At 36.9% G+C, this 20,739-nt stretch overlaps 1 protein-coding gene across 4 annotated transcripts in view; it reads right to left on the bottom strand.

The window, feature by feature from the left end:
- Positions 1–296: 296 nt before the first annotated feature.
- STAM2 (signal transducing adaptor molecule 2) overlaps positions 297–20,739 on the bottom strand; it is a 47,581-nt gene continuing 27,138 nt past the window's right edge. For 2 of the 4 annotated variants that reach the window (XM_037131327.2, XM_037131326.2), the window contains 7 exons: positions 17,517–17,611; positions 11,466–11,548; positions 11,238–11,325; positions 10,218–10,272; positions 7,589–7,742; positions 4,964–5,133; positions 297–3,584 (listed from right to left, as the gene is read on the bottom strand). In XM_037131327.2, coding sequence (XP_036987222.2) covers positions 3,371–3,584; positions 4,964–5,133; positions 7,589–7,742; positions 10,218–10,272; positions 11,238–11,325; positions 11,466–11,548; positions 17,517–17,611 — 859 coding nt within the window. In that variant the 3' untranslated portion in view covers positions 297–3,370. The remainder of the gene's footprint in view (positions 3,585–4,963; positions 5,134–7,588; positions 7,743–10,217; positions 10,273–11,237; positions 11,326–11,465; positions 11,549–17,516; positions 17,612–20,739) is intronic. The other 2 variants (XM_037131325.2, XM_037131324.2) reach the window with 2 other exon arrangements.

The following is a 20,739-nucleotide window of genomic DNA, read 5'->3' as shown; positions in this document are numbered from 1 at the left end:
CATGAATTTCAGAGAGACACTATTTATCCCATTAGACTATGTAAGCAACATAATTTCTCTTTCTGACACAGTAATGTTTTTTAAAAGGTCTAATTCAAATTCGACTTGGTAAAATTAAAGTAATTCCTCTGGGAAAGCTTTTAAAAATAAATGTTTAATCTTCAAAAGAAGCTAAAACTAATCAAAAAAAGTCATATCCTTAGAATTGAGTCCTCCCTTTATTTTTTAACTAAAAGCTAAAGACTCATGTAAGCAAATAAGAAAAATGTCTTTTGACAGAAACTAAGCATGACAGACAGATTGGTACTATATTCTTTACAACCTGTCACCTACAAAAATAACTCCAGCTTTGTCATGGTAACAATTCAACAAATCCATCCTCTCCCAGAAGTCAGGAGCCTTGGTATACAATTTTTATTGCACTAGAAAAAACTTTTTTATAAGTCCCTAGGCCATAACTTTTTAAACATTTAAAATCAAGATTTTATAATATGGAAGGCAAAGTTTTATAACTAATCATCAAATCTTCAAAATGTACAGTGAAATTTATGTGGTCAAAAACCAACTACTGAAATAGTATATGATGACAATGTATCTGCAAATAATTTCAAATCCTGATAAATGTTACAATTTTTTCATGTTCAGATAATTTTATAAATAAGTCACCAAATCCCAAGAAAGTATTGGTAGACTGCATTTCCACACTGTGAGAACACATCCCACTTCACATACTTTAACACCAGGGGAAGTTTTCTACATTAATGAAAACTTTATTTTAATTTTCAGAAATTCTTTCTCACGTACCAAGATTTTATGTGAAAAAGCAGAAGTTACTTTTATTTTTTATATAAAAACAGTAAGTATGAACCCAATGTAGAAATCTGATGTTAGACAGTTCCTTTGGCAGAAAACATTTAATTATAAACAGGTTTGAAAATAAATACAATCCATTAGATTATGGAAAAGAAAAATAATAAACCTATATTTCTTAACACTAAAAATATCTCGCTACACTGATTTAACATCTTTATACTATCAACAACCTGCAACACAAATTTCATTACAGTATGACAAAAATAAAATTATTTTTAATTTAAGAGGGAGAAAAAACTTCTGAATATATAAAATTTCACAGATAAATGCCAATATATACTATTTATATACATGTTGCATATTACATTATTCAAAAACTACATTAGGTGAACTAAACTGACTGACCCCGATTTAGGGGGTGTGCAAGCATTCAGACTAGCTCAGACTTATGCAAAATTAAGCTTTTACAATTCCACCAAAAATTATACATGAAATATTTACACCAATATTAAAATAACTGTTTATTAAATATTGTTTGGGAAAAAGGATTTTCCATATATATGAAAACATTATTATCAAGAGCAGCTTTGTAAATGTTTTTTATGCTTTGTAGTCTTTAAAAAAAGAACAGATTTGTTTCCAGAAAGTAAGGTGCCATTTTAGAATTTTCTGTAAGTATTATCATTGAATTCACATGGATGGAAAAGAAATATGGAATGAAAAACAGAACACGAAGCATTAAAGGTTAAAACTTTCTTTCCTGTTCCCTATATCTAAAATAAGAGAATGACAGAAACTGGGCTGTCCAATATTAACTGTTTTTCCCTTTAAATGAAGACCAAGTAGTACATGGACTAATTTCTTGTAGGATACAGTTTCTTTGGGCGGGGGGGGTGGGGGGAGCAATATATTTAGAATCAAGTTTCTTCAAATAGCAAATGACAAAAGATTAAGGGTAATCTTTCTACTACAGAGTCCTATTAAAAAAAACAATGCAGAAATCTTGCTTCCATACAATTATCATTTAAAAAAATAAACATGTCCATCATTTTTCCAGTTGTTATGTATCTGTAAGCATAGGTATTTGCATTTCCTTTTTTCAGATATAAATTTAACAGACTTCTCTATCAAAAAGTTAGAACTCTTGATGCTGCCTCTTTTATACAAAGAAACTTTGGATAGTTTGACTACATCTCAAAAATTCTTAAATCAAAATTTGAATATAGTTTTAACATCAATTGTTCCTACAAATAACATTGGGGGGCCTGCTGGTGTTTCTATAACATACAGCTTACTACTTCTACTATGGCTTGTTTTCTATTTTGTGTTATCTAAAAAAGTGCTAGACAATACAGTAGTGTGCAAATTTTTAGAGAGAAGATAGTCCCTACTGAGTTACTGACTTCTAAAGTGGAATCTATTAGCATTATAAACTAATTTAAAATGTAAGCTTCAGAAAAACTGTCTCAAGAGCTTCCCTGTCAATCCGTTGCTGGTTGTTATTCCACAGACTCAGAATTACTCCTGAAAAGAATGGCCAGTTTTTTCGACAGCCTGGTAGAGCAATGGTACTCGCATCACCTCTGTAAAGAAGCAACGTATCAACAAAACCACACTTAACGACTGGCATACATCACATCAAATTATTAGGTTTGCCTCATGGCTCAAGTTCACATGTCGTCTGTAAAAAGGAAATGCAGCATCTCTGCATGATGCAGTGTATGAAGGAACACAACAGACCCTGTCTTCATTACAGAATGACCAAAGTCATTGGAAAAGGTCCATGTAGTGGCCATTCTAAATACCAGGGACCCTTGTAAGAAAATAAATGTTGTTCTGCAGGTAATGGAAATGGTTTACGGGGCATTTCTTAGCCCACGAATGGCATGAAGGGAGGACTAGCTAAATGCTTTGTCACACATCTGCATTGACATGGTCTTCACTATTAATAACAAAATATTTTTGATCCTTCCAAACAGCTCTTCTGCAGACAATTACATGCTAATTATTACTCAACATACACTGAGAGCAAAACTGAAAGTATTGCAAATACAACTGCAATTTGAGGAGCCAAAAGGAAGTATGTTGGCAAGCTAAATGCACAAAAAAAAGATGGTCACCTTTTAAAATAGTGGTGTGTAGGAAACTGAAAAAATATGCATACAAAATATATTTAAAGGTTTCAGCACTCTCCCCATCGTCACAATGTTTGGGGGGTATAGGGTGGGTTCTTTATAAAATGTACGTTTCTCATGCTGTTTAGTGTCATAAGGCTACCCACGGGTGTCCAGATCTGTGTAGAGAAATTTGAAATTCAGACAAAATCAACTGGAAACAACTTGAAGCTGCCTCTGTTCAAAAGTTTGACTTCAAACAAACGAGTGGAAAAAAACCCTTTTATGGCCTAGTAGAGTAAGAAGGTTTTGTGCTTTATTTATTCATGGTCTGTCCTTTTTAGTTGTGAAAAATGTTTTTCTTTCAGTATTTTCAGATTAGAATCATAATGGTCAAATAATACATATATATGAAGGCTTTGAACGAAACGCATGGGTTGTCTCTAAAGGAGAGGCTGCTGATGGTAACCTGTTTGCTGCTGTGCACCTGCATGAGCTGGAACTGCCGCCGGAAAGCCCGCCAGCGGCGGCAGACTGGACACGGTGGCCGGGTAGGATGGCAGGCCCAGAGCCAGCCCCCTCTGCTGAGCGTAAGCGGCTGTGCCAGCGGCTGCCTGGTCCATGTAAGCAGGATTGGAAAGAGTGTCCTGTCCAGTGCTACAAACAAAATTTTAAAAAGAAAATCATATTTACTTTGCATTATCTAGGTTATGGTCAGAGATCAATCATCCTGAGAAAATGAAAAATGCCTTTTCTTTCTTTTTAAGTTTACCAGCTGTGCTAGTCTGATAATGATTTACTCACTCCACCTATCCAACAGTTAATGTAATTTTTATATCTGCTAAGAAGAACGTATTCAAAAAGTAAAAAATACAAGACTGTAAGACCCACTTAATCTGAAATCATTTAAAAATCTTTTGAGGAGATGCTGATTATTTCTGACAGCGGTATACTGGGCCAACTTCAATGAGAACCAAGCCCAGCTCAAGTGCACTGCCAGCCCACACTCTCCCTGCCCCTCTCAGTCCCCCTCTTTTCCTGTCACAGTCTTTACACCGTCCTTTGTGGGGCATCTCGAAGCTGCCCTAATGGTTATCCTGATACCTGCATAATAAAATCAGAGATGGCAAGGAGGATGGTGCACGCCACACAGGATCCTTAATCTCGCTGCAAGACAGTCCTGACCTAGAGTTTACTTATTAACACTGTTTAAAAAGACAACTAAGCTGAAAAATCACACCAAATTGCAGGACTTCGGTTTGCTCCTATAACTACACACATCTATCTTAAAAGACATACAATTTTATAGTAAACCAAATACACCGCTTACAGTACAGGAGGAGTAATGTTCACGTGACCTGTTTCTTCTCCATAACAGCCCTAAGTCTCCTTCAGGATAACACTTGACATTTTAACTGAATACCAATATGAACGGTTTATTTAATTTTCAGGTATCTAAAAGTTACAATAATGGAATTTAAAAGTGAGGAGAGAGCTTAGAGATCATCCACACATGACTATATTGAATGCACATTTTGTGTGACTAACAAAGGTAAAAGAAGGCAAGATTTAACATGATTTTCAGAGAAGTGTTAATATAAAAAATTAGACCACAAATTCCACAGCTCAAACACACTTCTTTTAAGAGTCAAAATAACAAGTTTTCTGATATTTAGGTGTGTACACTGATAAGTAAGTCTGGGACTACTTTGCGAGGCTGCTTACAGCACAGGGCTATGGTACATGTGTGTTAGAATAGATCGTGGGCTAGGTTCCAGTACGGGACAGTTACCTTTATTTTGTTCCGGGGACCCAGACTGTAAGCCATGGATAACCATCTCAGTATGAGTAGCAAAGTTAAGGGCAGCACAATTCTTACTTCATGGGATTATAAATGGGCAGCGCTATAAACTTTATCTCAATAGTAAAGGATAGCAGTATTATTACAAAGAGAAGGGTTTATTTATTCTCATTCTGAAAGTCTGTGAATATTTAACGTATGTAATTACAAACTTAACACAGTCCCCAAAACCTACCTTAAGTATGGAGCTTGAGCAGGCTGAGCTGGCATGGAGGAATTCACATTTGGAGGCAGAGATCTGAGTGGACCAATCTGGTCTGGTCCCAGGCTGTAGCTTTGGGCAACAGTAACTTGGTGAACGTTTTGACCCATATAATTTCCACCATGTGATTGAACTGGATATGTCTATTAACCGAAGAGAAAAAGGTGACTCATTGAACTCCCAAACATCTCCCTAACAATATATTTAAAACTTTAAAGGAGCTAAAAGAAAGAAAATGTTATACTTCTTGAGAGAACGATCTGGTTTCACCAACCCATTTGCCCTAGTATAAAAAGTAGAGAGCTTCCAAATCATACTGCCAAATCTATGGAAATTTATTATTTACTTGGTTGTTCTTTCATTTTGCAGGGGGTTGAAAGGAAGGGAGGTGGTGTATTTTTAAGTAGCAGATTGGAGTTCATCCAGGTTGTCCATTACTCAGCGATGTGTGTAGCTATAGAAGCAGAGAAAACTAAACACCCCTTGAAAGGAGCCATCAGAGTGATGACCTTCTTTGCCCTCATCCCAGGATGACTTATTCAAATCCTAAGAATGAAGCATAGGACAGTCAGTTGAAGAATAAGCGGTATTCAGCACGGTGCGGGTTCTTTCTGGCAATGTCTTCTTTACTTCCTGCCTTTAGAATAGACAGGACGAAAGTAAAGAATAATTTTGGGGGTAAAGGAGAAGATATATCTTCACAAAATAGCAAAATGATCTAAGTCTCTTTGGATATTTATATGTGCCCCACTTAATGTTCAGGGTAACAACTCCTTAAGGACAGGACCTACCATCTGTCTACCAAATGCAGCATTCAAAAACGATGCACATTTAATAAATATCATATCTTATAACTATCATCACTCTAGTTTTAAAGCTATTTTTAAGCAAAAACCAGTGACATGGAAATTTAGAATGCTACAAATGCCAAATCAACCACAGTAAGTGCGATCATGTCACTTCCTAACTGGACATGTAGGGACTCCCTACAACAGACTAACACTGTGGGGATGGACCTCTTCTGCAGTGAAGGTCTCTGGTGGCCTTCACAGATACAACTAATGGCATGTTACTACAAGTTTTCTGTAGTAGAGAAGCTTTTTTTCCCCCAAATTAGAATAGAAACTTTGAATATTTCAAATGCTGTTATGACTAAGTAGTGTAGAAGAAGTGAGGAATCAAAATGACAGAAAGCTAATATTTTAAGTAAATGAGTTGTGCTCAGCACGATACAGACTGTAAATAGTGTGCAACTAAACACAAAAACCTGACATAAGATGACAACCCTTTACAGACATACAAAGAAGCAAATACACAATTCTATCAGACAATGGTATAAACACTTCTACTTTGTTCCATTCTCACAGCAGCAGCAAAGAACTCTTTGAAAAAAGAAGCAATACTGAATAAATTCAAGATGTCTTTTGCACCCAGAAACCCTTTCTACCCCCAATTGTAATGACTCTTTTATTATTTTCAAAAGTTCAGGGCATAGCATACTTGATAAATGCATCTTGTCTGATGTGACAGTTACCAGGGTAACTATTCTTTTTCTACTTAACAATTATGTTATGTCAAGTCGTCAAGATTATGCACCCACATTCTCTCATGTTGGTAGCTCCTTCACACGCTCCTTTACATACCAGTTTTCATAAGTTAACATGAATTTTGCTCATCAGAGCTCATTCTAAATTCAATCGCTAACTGGCTAAAATTTGAAAAAGGCCTCAGAATACTGGACACTGACAAACAAGTGTTTCTGTTGGAAATGACAGATACGACGTAAAATCTTGGGGAGAGATGCTGTTCGTGAACAGCTTACTGAACCTGCATCAGTGGCCTTGCGTCATATCCTCATCACACACGGATTTTTAACCACTTAAGTCATGCATCTAAGGCAATAGAAAACATGATCTGAGAACAAATAAAGCTCATTAACTAAGCCTTTTACTAATCATGCTCTCAATGGAATGTTCAATCTTCCTTGATGAACAATGGGAACAGCATCAGCTATGTCACGGTGTCCTAAATCAAAGACTTATACTCTGTACTTATACGAAGTGTACTTATTTGTTCTCTTTACTTAAAGGATTTATGCTTTATAGTTACAAAGCATATATGAAGAACCAGAAGTCCCCAAGTATATTTAGTGGTCACTTTATTAATGTTAAAAATGAACTAAAGTATATTTGGGCAATACCAGTATCTAGTTTGTCCTGGTGAGCACTAATCATTTACTATATATATATATCTCCCCTCACCTGAGGACACACTTATTGATTTTTAGAGAAAGGAGAAGGGAGGGATAGAGAGAGAGAAACATCGATCAGCTGCTTCTGGCGCATGCCCCGACTAGGGACCAAATCCACAACCTCAGTATGTGTCCTGACCAGGGATCGAACCCTCGACCTTTCAGTTTACAAGGCAATGCTCCAACCAACTGAGCCACATGGGCCAGGGCTAGCCACTATTTTTCTATCAAAAATGAATTTTAGAACCATTTCATGTAGCAGTTTTAATACTATACTTTAAAACTGTGTTTACTGGTAATTACTTTTTTTTTTAATTTTGAAAAATGTTGTCAGAAACCATGCTCACCTGCATCGGAACCCCGGCTGATGAAGGTGGGTAATGTGCTGGAGGATGGAGCTTTGAATAAACAGAATATACTGGTACTTCATTTACCAACTTGTTATACAGTTCCAGGGCTTCCAAGACTTTTACGTTCAAGTCAGACAATTCTGAATGCTTCCTGATACAGAAGAAAAGCACTTAAATAGTCTTTAAAGTTTTTAAGTATGTATTTAGCAACACAAATTATTTTTTAAATTTAACACATTTTCTATTCGTATTTTAAATGGTTCTTTATATACAGGGTAGGACAAAGTAGGTTTACAGTTGTTCATATGGAAAAATAATACAATAATTAATACAAGAATAAGCTGCATTTCATATATTCACAACTATAAACCTACTTTTGCCCCAGCCTGTATGATGAAAGAATATTCACAAAGGGGAAAGCAGAGAAGGAATTATTTAATTCTATATTTTTTTTATTTTTAAAGATTTTATTTATTTTTAGAGAAAGGGGAAGGAAGGGAGAAAGTAAGGGAGAGAAACAATGGATGGTTTCCTCTTGCATACCCCATACTGGGGACCTGGCCTGCAACCCAGGCATGTGCCCTGACTGGGAATTGAACCAGCAATTCTTTGGTTCACAGGCCGGCACTCAATCCACTGGGCCACCAGCCAGGGAGGAATTATTTAATTCTTATAGTAACTAGATAATATGACTTCATAAACTTAAGGAACATCCTTTCCCCACCTCACAAAATACAACCTATTCATACTTTTGGTGCTGGGAGAATTTTGTTCCATATGTTACAGATTTCTGTTGGAAACCCAATTACAAAGAAGAAAAAATTCTCAATTTAGAAACAGTCCAGGCCTTAACTAAACATCTTAGTAGGAGAAAATACTTAGGTCCAGAACCTGCTGTGAAATACAATATGACTGAAACAGAAACACATTCAGAAACAAAATCACACTTACTTTCATTTGGTTATATTCATGAAAAGATCAACTGAAAAATATGTTTAATAATTATCCTTGAAAATGCAAATGAAAATGTCTATATACATTAGTAGCTACTGCTTTTATTGGTTGATTTCTTTTGAGAAAGTGAGTAAAACCAGATACCTTATTATGTAAAAACAAGTCCAAGTAAGAGTATTTTCAAATTTGCCCAAGAAATCCAGAGCAAATCCTTCTGGACTTGGTACCCTTCTGCCTGTTCCTCTGGGAGTAATAAAGAATGCCCTTTGCAACTGAGAGGTTCATAAAAGCTAAACGGCCACTTTTTCTGGCCTAGGGCATCCAACAAGGCTATTTACTAAATGTAGCTATTTCTCTACATATGCAAGAGGCTCAAGAGACAAGAGGCAGAGGTAGGCAACCACACAGGGGGCTGTCAGACGACCTGTTCTGAGACCTATCGGGACTTGTCACCTGTCCTCTATTAGAAGGTTGTATCTGGAAAACAAAACAAAAACATGCTGTTTCCCCTCCTGCATGTGTGACTGTACGAGGCAGGTCAAACTCTATTTTCAGAAATATCAAATTTTCAGAAATACTGAACATACAGGCAACTTCAGAAATGAGTGTCCATGCTAACGAAAGTGCGACTAAGAATAGCCATAGGCATGTATTTTATTGATCTATTTATTATTATTGATCCCAGTTTGATTATTCATTGACCATTAACATCGCTGCACTGAAACCAAAGTAGAAGACATTTAAGTAGATAGTTAATGCCTTCTCCAAAATATGAACAATAAAGTGTAATGAGACTACCACCATCATTTAAGTGCAACAGAGATTTATTTTTCATTTCTGTAGAAAATATGAAGAATTTACTCCAAATGCCCAATGGAACAAAAACTATAATCCTAGCTGACTAGAAAAAATGCTGCTACTCCCCTTCTCTGATAAAGGCAGGTACGTAGTTCCTGTCCTGCTTGTGCTGTTGCACACAGCGGCTCCATAAACAGAATCTAGAAAGCGACAGCCACAGAGCACTAAAGCCTTATCCTTGTCTCCCATTCATTATGGCTTCTTTCTGACGTTGGATAGACAGTTCTGAGGAATAGGAGACGGACCAAAACTAAGTAAAAAGATGAAAACCCTGTTAGTGTATCCTTCAGTGCTGTTACTAATTCTAAGGAAGAGTAAGACTAGGTGGGATATGGAAATTAAAAGCCCAACAGAAATGCAAGGAAGAAAAACAAGGAGTGTGCTTTGGATTTAGCTTCATAAATAAAAGGTAAGTCTCATTTGAAAGTTTTACAAATACTAATTCTCATCACATAACAAGACAATGCTTGCCTAAGATCTCTGTTCTCACTTTGTACTCTATACAAATTTATTCTTCGTCACTCATTACCCCTCGATTCCAGCCCAAGTAAGAAAATGAAGACTGGCACCATAAGAGCAAGGGTCCAAGGCCATATACACACTCTACTGCCATTAACAACAAAACAAAACAAAAAAAAACATGTCACCAAAATAACAAGTACCACCTTCCTATTAGTTTCTAAGACTTTGGGGACCTGATAAATAATTTCAACAGATTGAACAGATTCATAAACACTTCCTAGTTTGAAATTCTACCCAAAACAAGTAAACTAGGAAAACTATACTTTTTATTTCCTGCACACAAAAACCTCACCTGTCAATCTCTTCAAGTTTTTCATCTATCATGGGACCCATCTGTTGGCAGATATCTGTAAACATAAAAATATTTTTAACTCTTTAAAATTAAACCAGTTTAAGTAAATTTCAACAACTTTTAAGAACAGAGCACCACTATGCAACACCATGAATACGAAGAGAACTAAGATTATGCTGGAGAAAGGACTATAAAAGACCTAATTTTAACACTATTCAGCACCAGTATTAGTATGTGACCAAAGTCAACAAACAGAAATCCCACTGTGTTCTCTGAAAGTCTGTTTTACAGACTGTGAAATTTGGAGTTACTACAAAATCTTATTAGCTAAGTAAAATGAACTTGAGTCAGTGTATAAAATATATAATTACATTCAGATGAGATATGAACATTTTCATTTACTTAAGCCATTTCAAAATTAAAGATGTGTATTTTCAAATGTAAACACTGATATAATGAACACTACAATATTCCATATTCATAACTAAACTTTCTAGTAAAAGATTAAGAAGATTTATTCATTTATCACAGATTTTTTTACCAAAGGATTTTTTTAAAACAGGCATAAAAGCACTTGTTTTGTTTGTTTCAAATATCTTGGGATCCAAAGACACACCAGCATGCACCTAGTGACTGCATCACTGAGTTAACACAGATCATGCATTATGTTGACCTTTAAAATTATGATACAAGAAATTAAAAGAGAAATAAGAGTTTCTAACATTTTGACTCAATTTAATAGGCTATTATTTCTAATCCTGTCCTTTTTTGGATTGCCAATCTCTTCAGCCAATTTCATTAGTGGGCTTACAGATATAATACAGACTTCCTTCTTGAATAAGATTGGCAATCTTATAACAATTTCCAAATAATGTGTTTATTAAATAACTACACTAGTCTATTTCCCACCAGAGTTTTCTAATCTCTACAAGCAAACACAAGGCAGAGGAAAAGTTATGACATTACAGACAGCTAAAATATTAAAGGACATTAAAGTAATCCCTGATATTCACTAAGTACCTTCTAAGTCCAAAAGGTCCTGGGAGTCTGGTTTTGAGTCAGTTGGATCTATACTCTGGAGGGCCTGCAGGGCTCTATCCATCTTCTCCTGGAAAGATGACGGAACACACCGAACACACAGTTGAGTCTTGATTTTGGTGAATACAGAAATTACTCTTTCCAAGTGTTTAAGGATAATACATTATAAAGTCTTGAAAATTTAACTATTAAACAAAAAAAGGACTCTACCTCATCTATATAAACAGGCTCAGGCTCTGATTTCTTAATTTCTTCTTCCTCCTCATCAATTACATTCAAATTGTCCATAGCTGCTATGAAAACAAAGTCAACTTTAAGTTCCTCAGCATTTACTTTGCTATTTTAGTCACTAATTTACAAGTAGTCCATGTTCATCCATAAGAAAAAAGGAAACTCTTTAAATAGTATAGTCATCACAATTTCATAATCAATAACATTATATATGTTCAATCATTCATGCCACAAATATTCATTTGCCGTTACAACATGCCAAACATTGTTCTAGGCACTGGAAATACAGCAGTGAGTAAAACAGACAAGAACACCTGCCCTGATAGAACTTACACTCTGGTGGAACAAGCAAGCAATATTAACAAGAACAGTTATTATAGGCATTTTCTGAAAAATGGGTGAGAAAATATAGAAGAGAGTAGAGCATTATCTGGTTAGCTAATTATCTAGTTAGCTAACTCCAGTTAAACCTATGAGTTCCTTCAACAGTCTATCCTTGCTATAAAGATGTATTTTCCGTATGAACAAAAAATTTAGTTGATCAAAACCTAACTTTAGTAACAAAGTAACACAAAAAACTTTTCATACAGAGAAAGTTGAAATCGACTTTCTAAGTGGGTTACTTTCCACTTAGAATTCACTTTCTAAGTGAATCTACTTTCCTGTTCATCCAGAATTGTTTATCTCTTAAATAACAGCACAGAAGAGTCTAATGTTTTCAGAATAAAGCTTCCTTTAGTCCACAACTTAGAGTTCCCCAAAATAAAACACTGGCCATGTTTATAAATCCATTTCAAAGGATCTGGGTAATTAGTCATTAGTCACAGCATGATTATAGAGGAAATAGATTATTTCCTCTAGAATAGATTCTAGATTATTGTAATAGATTATTACATCAGGTATTGTTAGCAAATGCCTACTTGAGCATTTCTGTATGCCCAGTTGTGTGCCATGCATTGTAAGGGAGTTTAAAGGAATTGTAAGCACCGATCTGTTCACTTTAGTGGTTCATTTTATCTTGTGTGAATTCTACCTCAATAGAAGAGGGAGTAAATGTTAGACTAGCAGCTCCCCTTAAGAAGCTTATGGTTATGGACTGATCAAAATGAAGACTAACTTTCACTCCTCCAACTAATATTCGCCAAGTGCGTGATTCATTCTGGGTGTACACGTAATACACCATGAGAAGGTTAGGGGCTAAACTGCCTTACATAGCAACTATGCATGCCTGGAATTATTGGAGACAAGATGGGTGCTGGCTTCTTGGAGGAGGAAGAACTGTTTTGACCATGAAAGAGTACTAGGAATATAAGTAAAAGGTGAGGGGGACAGAGAGAGAGTGCATACACACAAGAAAGCTTTCAGGCAGAAAGAATGAAAAAAGGAAACCAGAAAGCGACCCTGAGCATGGCATGGATGGTGGACAGTAAAGTATCCACCTTGATTTCAATGCTCTTTTCTGTTGTGACTACAAAAAAAAAAAAAAATGCTAGGTAGAATTCATCAAGCCATTTGACAGAGTTAGTCACAAGATAGAAAAATACAGCCTGTGGGATAGTCAGATGGATTCACAAGTGTCTGAACAATCATAAGATGCCAGTTAATGTTTCAAATACCAGGCAGGAGGGTGGTTTCCCGTGCTGTGCCACAGGTTCCAAAAGGTGTCCTGCTCCAAATGTCATTACCGGAAATGTATTTAAAGACATAAATGGCAACTTCGGGTCAACAGGAAGGAGCAGGGAAATGTGGCTCACCTCCTCACATGACCACACCAAAATTACAACTAAACTAGAGAACCACCACCACTCAGAACCATCAGAAATCAAGTTGAATGGAAATGCAACCACTGTGGAATTAAAGAAAACACATCCATCCACACTGGTAGGAGGGGCGTAGAGGCAGAATGAACTGGTCCCGCACCCACACACAGTAGGTAAAAATGGGGAGGGATATCTGGGGAACGAGGAATCCCAAACCCACACCAGGGTGACCCACACCAGGGCTCCCTGCCCAGGGTTCCAGTGGCAGCAAGACAGGTCCCTGTAACTTCTGGCTGCAAAAACCAGGGATTGAGTTGGTGGAAGAAACAGCTGGAGCCCCAAGCAGTATGCGGAACCCACATACAGACTCACTCCCTCCGAGCTCCCGCACCAGGGTAGCAGCTTGAAAGGCACCAGTGGCATACAGCGAGGAACAGAAGTGTCTGACATCAAGGAGAGAGCTGGGGGACAGCTTTCTCCCAGAAAGAAAGGCAAAAAGAGGCCACTGTCCCATTTCTGATCCTGTCCCACACAGAGCTGCAGAGCTGGAAAGTGGGAGCCCTATCTGAGACTCCATCCACCCGGCTAACACTGTTTGCCCTGCCCTAAAGATCCGGAGTCTCCACCACACCCAACTTACAGGTCAACCCAAACTATTAAAAGTGACTTTTCCATATGAATGGCTGGTCTTGGCTCATGCCTCACAACTTCCTAAATCCTCTCAAACCAGCAACAGACAGCCTCAGTGAGTCTCTAGCTCCTGTTCCTCTTGTTAAGTGGCCCCAGGCCTGGCATTAGCAGCAGCCAACCTAGGTTTACAGCTTGGCTTTACCTGAGAACCTCTGAGTCCAGCACAAGTAGCAGCCATCTCAGATTGCTTTATAGCTCAGGCAGTGTAGCCCCAAGCAGAACACAGGTGGGGGCTGATCTCAGCCTGCAACAACCAGAAAACCTCAGAGCCTGAGCTCCTAATGAACAGCTATGGACCACATTGGAGCACCATCACCCTGTCCCTCCACAGCTGATCCTCCACGGTAGGCAGAGGTTGGTGGTTGTGGTCACAACCAGTCCCTGCAGCTGACTGGGCTGAGTAACAGCAAACAAGTCTCAACTATAAGAAGAGGGTGTACTCGGCCCACACAAAGGTTATACTTTGAGTACCTAGCTTGGGTGATGGGGAAGGCTGTGTCACTGGACCCTCTAGGATACCTACCACATTAGGCCATGCTACCAAGACAGGGAGTCGTAGCGGCTCTACCTAATACATAGAGACAAACATAGGGAGGTGGCCCAAATGAAACCACAGATCAAAATTTCAAATAAGAACTAAACAAAATAGAGATAAGCAATCTATCAGCTGCAGAGTGCAAGACACTAGTTATAAGGAGGCTCAAGGAACTTAGTGAGGACCTCAATAGCATAAAAAATGATCCCATCATAAATGAAGAACACACTAACTGGAATAAAGAACAATTTACAAGGCAGTAACAGTAGAATGGATGAAGCAGAGAATCAAATCAATGACTTGAAACATGGGAAAACAAAAAACAACTAAGCAAAACAAGAAGAAAAAAGAATCCAAAGAAGTGAAGGTAGTATAAGCTGCCTCTGGGACCACTTTACGCATTCCGTAATTTGCATCACAGGGGTGCCAGAAGGAGAAGCAATAAGAGCAAAAAACTGGAAATGTATTTGGAAAAAATAATGAAGAAAACTCCCCTAATTTGGGGAAGGACATAAACATGCAAGTCCAGGAAGCACAGAGTCCCAAAGAAGATGGATACAAACAGGCCCATTCCAAGACACATCACAGGTGAAAGATAAAAAAAAGAATCTTTTTTTTAAAAGATTTCATTTATTTATTTTTAGAGAGGGGAAGGATGGGACTAAGAGAGGAACAAAAATATCACTCTGTGGTTGCCTGTTGCATGCCTCCTAACGGGAACCTGGCCCAGGCATGCGCCCTCGACTGGGAATTGAATCAGTGACATTCTGCTTCACAGGCCAGCCACTCAACCACTGAGCCACACCAGCCAGGGCAAGAGAGAATCCTAAAAGCAGCAAGAGAAAAGCAGTTACTTGCCTACAGGGAAGTTCCCATTAGACTGTCAGCTGATTTCTCAAAAGAAACTTTGCAGGTAGAAGAGATTGGCAAGAAATATCCAAAATCATGAAAAACAAGGACCTACATCCAAGACTGCTTCACCAATGAAATATATCATTTAGAACTGAAGCGGAAATAAAGAGCTTCCTAGACAAGAAAAAACTAAAGTTCTTCATCACCAAACCATTCTTGTATGAAATATTAAAGGGACTTATTTAAGAAAAAGAAGATTGAAACTATGAACAATAAAATGGCAATTAATACATATCTATTAACAAATCTAAAAACAAAAACAAACTAAGCAAATAAGAACGAGCAACAGAATCATGGATAAGGAGAGCATTCTGATGGCTGCCAAATTGGAGGGGTCTGGAGGGGAATGGGTGAAGTGGTGAGGGGATTAAGAAATACTGACAGGGCAATGGCTGGTGTGGCTCAGTGGACTGAGCACTGGCCTGCGAACCAAAGGGTCACCGGTTTGATTCTAAGTTGAGGGCACACACCAGGGTTGCAGGCCTGGTTGGTCCCCAGTAGGGGACATGCAAGAGACAACCATACACTGATGTTTCCCTCTCTTTCTCTCTCCCTTCCCAGAAATATAAATAAATAAATAAATAAATAAATAAATAAATAAATAAAATCTTTAAAAAAAAAAAGTTCAAGTAGGTAATTACAGAATAGCCATGAGAACGTAAAGTACTGTACAGAAAATGGAGTAGTCGAAGAACTTATATGCATGACCCATGGACATGAACAATGGTGAGGGCATTCCCTGGGGGAGTGGGGTTTGCTTGATGGGGGGGGGCAGAGAGGGAAAAGTGGAACTATAATAACAAATCAATACATGCTTTTAAAAAATTAAAAAATAAACAAATTATACCAATTGTTTTTTGGTCAGATTGGCAAAAAACAATCCATATTGTATTTTGTGTGTGCCACAGAATTTCAGTAACTAGTTTACATGAGCCATGAAATGAAAAAGGTTGAAAATCACTGTTATATAAATGCAGAGCTTTTGATTTGAGTCTTCCAGAACTGGTAAGGATTATCACCAACATGTCCTGCAATGAGTCGTTATAAAGACCGACTGGCTGACTTTAGAATCCCAGCTATTTCACCTAGCAGCCACATAACCTCTCAGCCTCAGTTTCCTTACCTGTAAAATGGAATAACAAAAGCACCTAGTCTCACAGACTTGTGAGGATTATATAAATAGTGTAAGCAAAGGATATGGCAAAATGCCTGACACATGATGGCTCAAACACCACCGAGCGCTTTTATTTCTGATCACCACCATTATTCGTATCATTATTAGCTGTTCTTTACACTCAACTCTGGTCACCTCCCCACTGGCGTAACAAATAGAAACTTTCTCTGCACAACTGACAGTGGCTGAGGGGACCTGTCTGTAGCTGCAACATTGAATGAGGAAACCTACTATCCCGATTACATTACTTCAAATTGCCTGGAGTGCCTTAGAATCAAATCAAGGTAGGGAGAAGTCTAAAACTTAGGAGTACTTCTAACCCCTGTAATCACACTTGGCATGGCAACTGTCCACCAGCCCCTACCCCCATAGCACCTCCTTTCATCCTGTGGTTCAGAGATGAATAAAACCAGCATTCTCTGTATTCAACAGACAGTAATGGCCTCTTAAATCATAATTAGGTTGATTTAAATATTTACTCGATCACAGATTATTTTATGTCTTACATGTAACTACATATGTTAATTGTCAAAGGATTTAAAATATTATAATAAAGAAATGATTCTTAGAATTGACCTGGATAAGTTAACCTCTTAATCTGGTTAAGAAGTACATTAAAGTGGCCCTGGCTGGTGTGGCTCAGTAGTTGAGTGCCTGCCTGTGAATCAAAAGGTCACTAGTTCGATTCCCAGTCTAGGGCACATGCCTGGGTTGTGGGCCAGGTCCCCAGTAGGAGGCACAGGAAAGGCAACCACAGACTGGTATTTCCCTCTCTTTCCCGCCCTTCTTCTCTCTAAAAAATAAATAAAATATTTTTTTAAAAAATAGGTTAAATTGTACTGCCTATAAATGTTTTAAAATAAGAGTTAAATGCCAATTTACTTTATAGTCAAAGTTAAACTATAAATTCAAGTACAAAAAACTTTCATAAACTTAACCTTTCTTAAGATTTAACTTACCTGCCTCAGACTCCATGTTTAAATTTGTTGTTACAAAATTAGATGGGAAGAGTCCTACTCCTCTGTGGTTTTCTCCTTTCCACCAGTTGGCATCACTGCAAATACAGTGCAAAAATGTCATCTGTTCCTATACATTTTAGTGCATTTGTGTTGAGATGAATTAAAATAGAAATTAAATTGTCTACTTTGAAAAATATTAGTTCACATGCAACTATATTTAAAAGTAGTTCTTAAATTTACTAAAAGATATAGAAAAGCACAACTAAAACAAACCCATATTCCCATACTTACATTTAGAACCAATTGGCAACTGCTCACATTTTATTCTAGGCTTTTAAAATAGTAAGATTACAGATAACACTGAAGACCCCTCTATCGACTGCACCATGCTGGCATGTAGCTTTCCTGCCAGTGTATTTTTTACTCATTTGTAAGTAATGAGTAAAAAATTACTCATTACTCATCTTAAGCCTATTCCATAGATTTAGATGTTAATCATTATAGATCTTTTTAGTTTTACATGTTAATACTTTCAGATCTTTGATTCAGAGGTTTATCCTTTTTAAATCAAAGTTTCATCACACAAACAGGGCATATTTGATTTATCTCCATACACGTAGACATTCAGGAACTTCCAGTCTCTCAGCACTCTAGATTCTGGGGCACGCATGCAACAATCCTCTAGGCTTATGCACAAACATGGACTTGCTGGGTCACAAGATACAAGCATTTCCGATTTTAATAGATATTGTCAACTGATCCCTAAAGGGATTCTGGCAATTCACTTCCCTCCTTCCCTAAGCAGCAATTCAGAATGTCATTTCCCCTCATGTCTGTTAACTGTCCAAGCAACACCTGATATCAGGCAGCAGAGAAATCATGTCTCATTTGTACGTCCCATGTATCCACCTGATTGTGTCAGCCTTTCGGACTGCCTCCTCTGTGAACTGCCTTGTCCCTGTCTTCTGTCCATTTTTCCCCCTACTGGGTCTTTTGTCTTTTTCATGGATCTGTAGGATTTTTTCCTGCATTCTGGACAGCAACTGTTTGTTGGAACTTCATTATAAAAATACCTTCTCTCAAACTTGTCTTTTAACATGTTAGGGTTTTTTTTTTTATTCCATATTTTTTGTTCTTTTTTTATTTCATTTTTTCTTTTTCTTTTCTTTTCTTTTGTTTTTATTTCAAGTTTTCTTTTTTATTCCATTCCCATGTTTAGGTCTTTTAATTCATGTGGAATAAAATTTTATGTACTGTATGAATACAAATCAAATTTTATTTAGACTGTATGAAGAGCCATTCACCCCAGCAAAATTTACTTAATATCATTCTTTTCTTACTGGCTTATCATATCCTGTCTTTCAAACAGCAAGCTGCTACCTGTTCATGAACCTATGTGTGGATTCTATTCTGTTGCAATAGTGTATATATTTATGTACTAGAGCTTATTACATGCCTTGATTCCTAGCAAGGCAAGGACCCTATCTGTTATTGTGTATCTTTACATTTCTACATTAAAATTAAAGTGTTTTCAAGTGCTCTATAAAAAATTATGTTGGGATTTTAACTGGAAATGCACTGCATTTATGCATTCATATGGGAAAAATTAAATCTGTGTTGGTAGATACTAGCTTCATGATAAAGAAATAATATTGTTTCTTTACCATGAAGCCGGTAGCTCCCTCCACTTATATTTATATAAATGTCATATATATTTATATTCCACTATATCTTTGAAAAAATTTTATGTATTTTTTTCCATAAAGGCCTTATACATCTTTGTTGGGTTTTTTATTATTGATTATTTATAATTTCTGTTACTACTGAGATTGGCATGTGTTTCTCTTACATTTTCTAAGTAGTTGTGATTACAGTAAAGTTTGCCACTGATTTTGTGTGTTGAGCTAGTACCCAACAACCTTGATGAACTCTCACCAGTTTTAACAGTTTGTCCACTGATTCTCTTGAACGTTCTCTACAGGCAATCATAAAATCTAGAAATAATGGTAATTTATCGAAAACTTGACTTATTGAGCAAGCATGACACTTAAAGATTAATTAATTTCTATGACTCTGAAACATTATTACATTAAAAAGCACAACAAAGAGAATTTACTAACTCATAATTCACACGCTGATGGCTCACGCTCCTGAAAATAATACCAGTTGGTCAGAAGACATGTTTTTTTCCATGAAGGTTACATTTGTTGTGAAGGAGATGTGAGACAAGGGCTTTGTTTCTTTAATCTTTGGGGGCCCACTAATAGTTTGATTTTAATAAAATTTAGAGTTCAGTAAAAAAGAAGTGCTACAAAAATATGAAAGAGCTATGTATTACCCAAATTCTTAAGGCCAGAAAATAATGATATATTGACAGTTCTAAGGTAATACATCTACAGAATGAGAAACTCTCCCTTATTCTCACATACTTTCTTAAGGTGAACTTTCCATTTAAAAATGGGAAACTGAACTTAAAGGAATTTTTAGATAAAACCAAAGAACCCAAACCCATGAAATGGATGCATGGATTTTACTTGAACCTAACAACAATTTTATGTGTAGCCTTCCTTAGTAGTTCTACTAATGAAGGATAATTTCCCTCCCAACCACTATTGCAAACAGCTTGATAAAATATAAAAGTAAGGAAGACACCCAAATGCCATGTCAAAGCCTAATGGCTCCTTCCCAGCCCTAAGCCGGCTCTATATTCTCTCCACTGGCAATTAGTTGATTATATAGAATGTTAATGGCACAAAATATGTAAATTTCTAAATTAAGGTAATTTGGCACTGTAGTTTCACGTAAACCATTTGATAATTAAGGAAAATTGCAGTACTTATATATATATATATAGATGTTTATGTTAAGAAAGTCAGTCACAGTGGAGTGAAAAATGATGCAAATATAAAAGACATAAATTTTGCCCTCAACAAATTGACTATTCAGCTAACATTTATGAAAGCCCACCGAGAAGGGGACAGACACTAGACTAAGCACTGAAGTTACAAGGATAATTAAGAGACAGTTTCTACCCTCAAGAAATTTAAAATTTAGTGCTATTATTTTTTAACCCTTCCTACCAACTAAGACATGTTACCTTGCTTTACTTTCTGGGAATTGTGTTCTCCTTACCCCTTTCTCCCATCCCAGGAAAGTGCTGACCCTCTATAGAATCAATTCGTCTAGCAGGAGAGATATATGTGAAGAAGTAATTACAATACAA

This window comes from Artibeus jamaicensis, unplaced genomic scaffold, assembly GCF_021234435.1.
Source record: "Artibeus jamaicensis isolate MK-2021 breed Jamaican fruit bat unplaced genomic scaffold, CSHL_Jam_final contig_1832, whole genome shotgun sequence".
Classification (NCBI taxonomy): Eukaryota; Metazoa; Chordata; class Mammalia; order Chiroptera; family Phyllostomidae; genus Artibeus; species Artibeus jamaicensis.
This window is presented reverse-complemented; position numbering and strand designations above follow the sequence as displayed.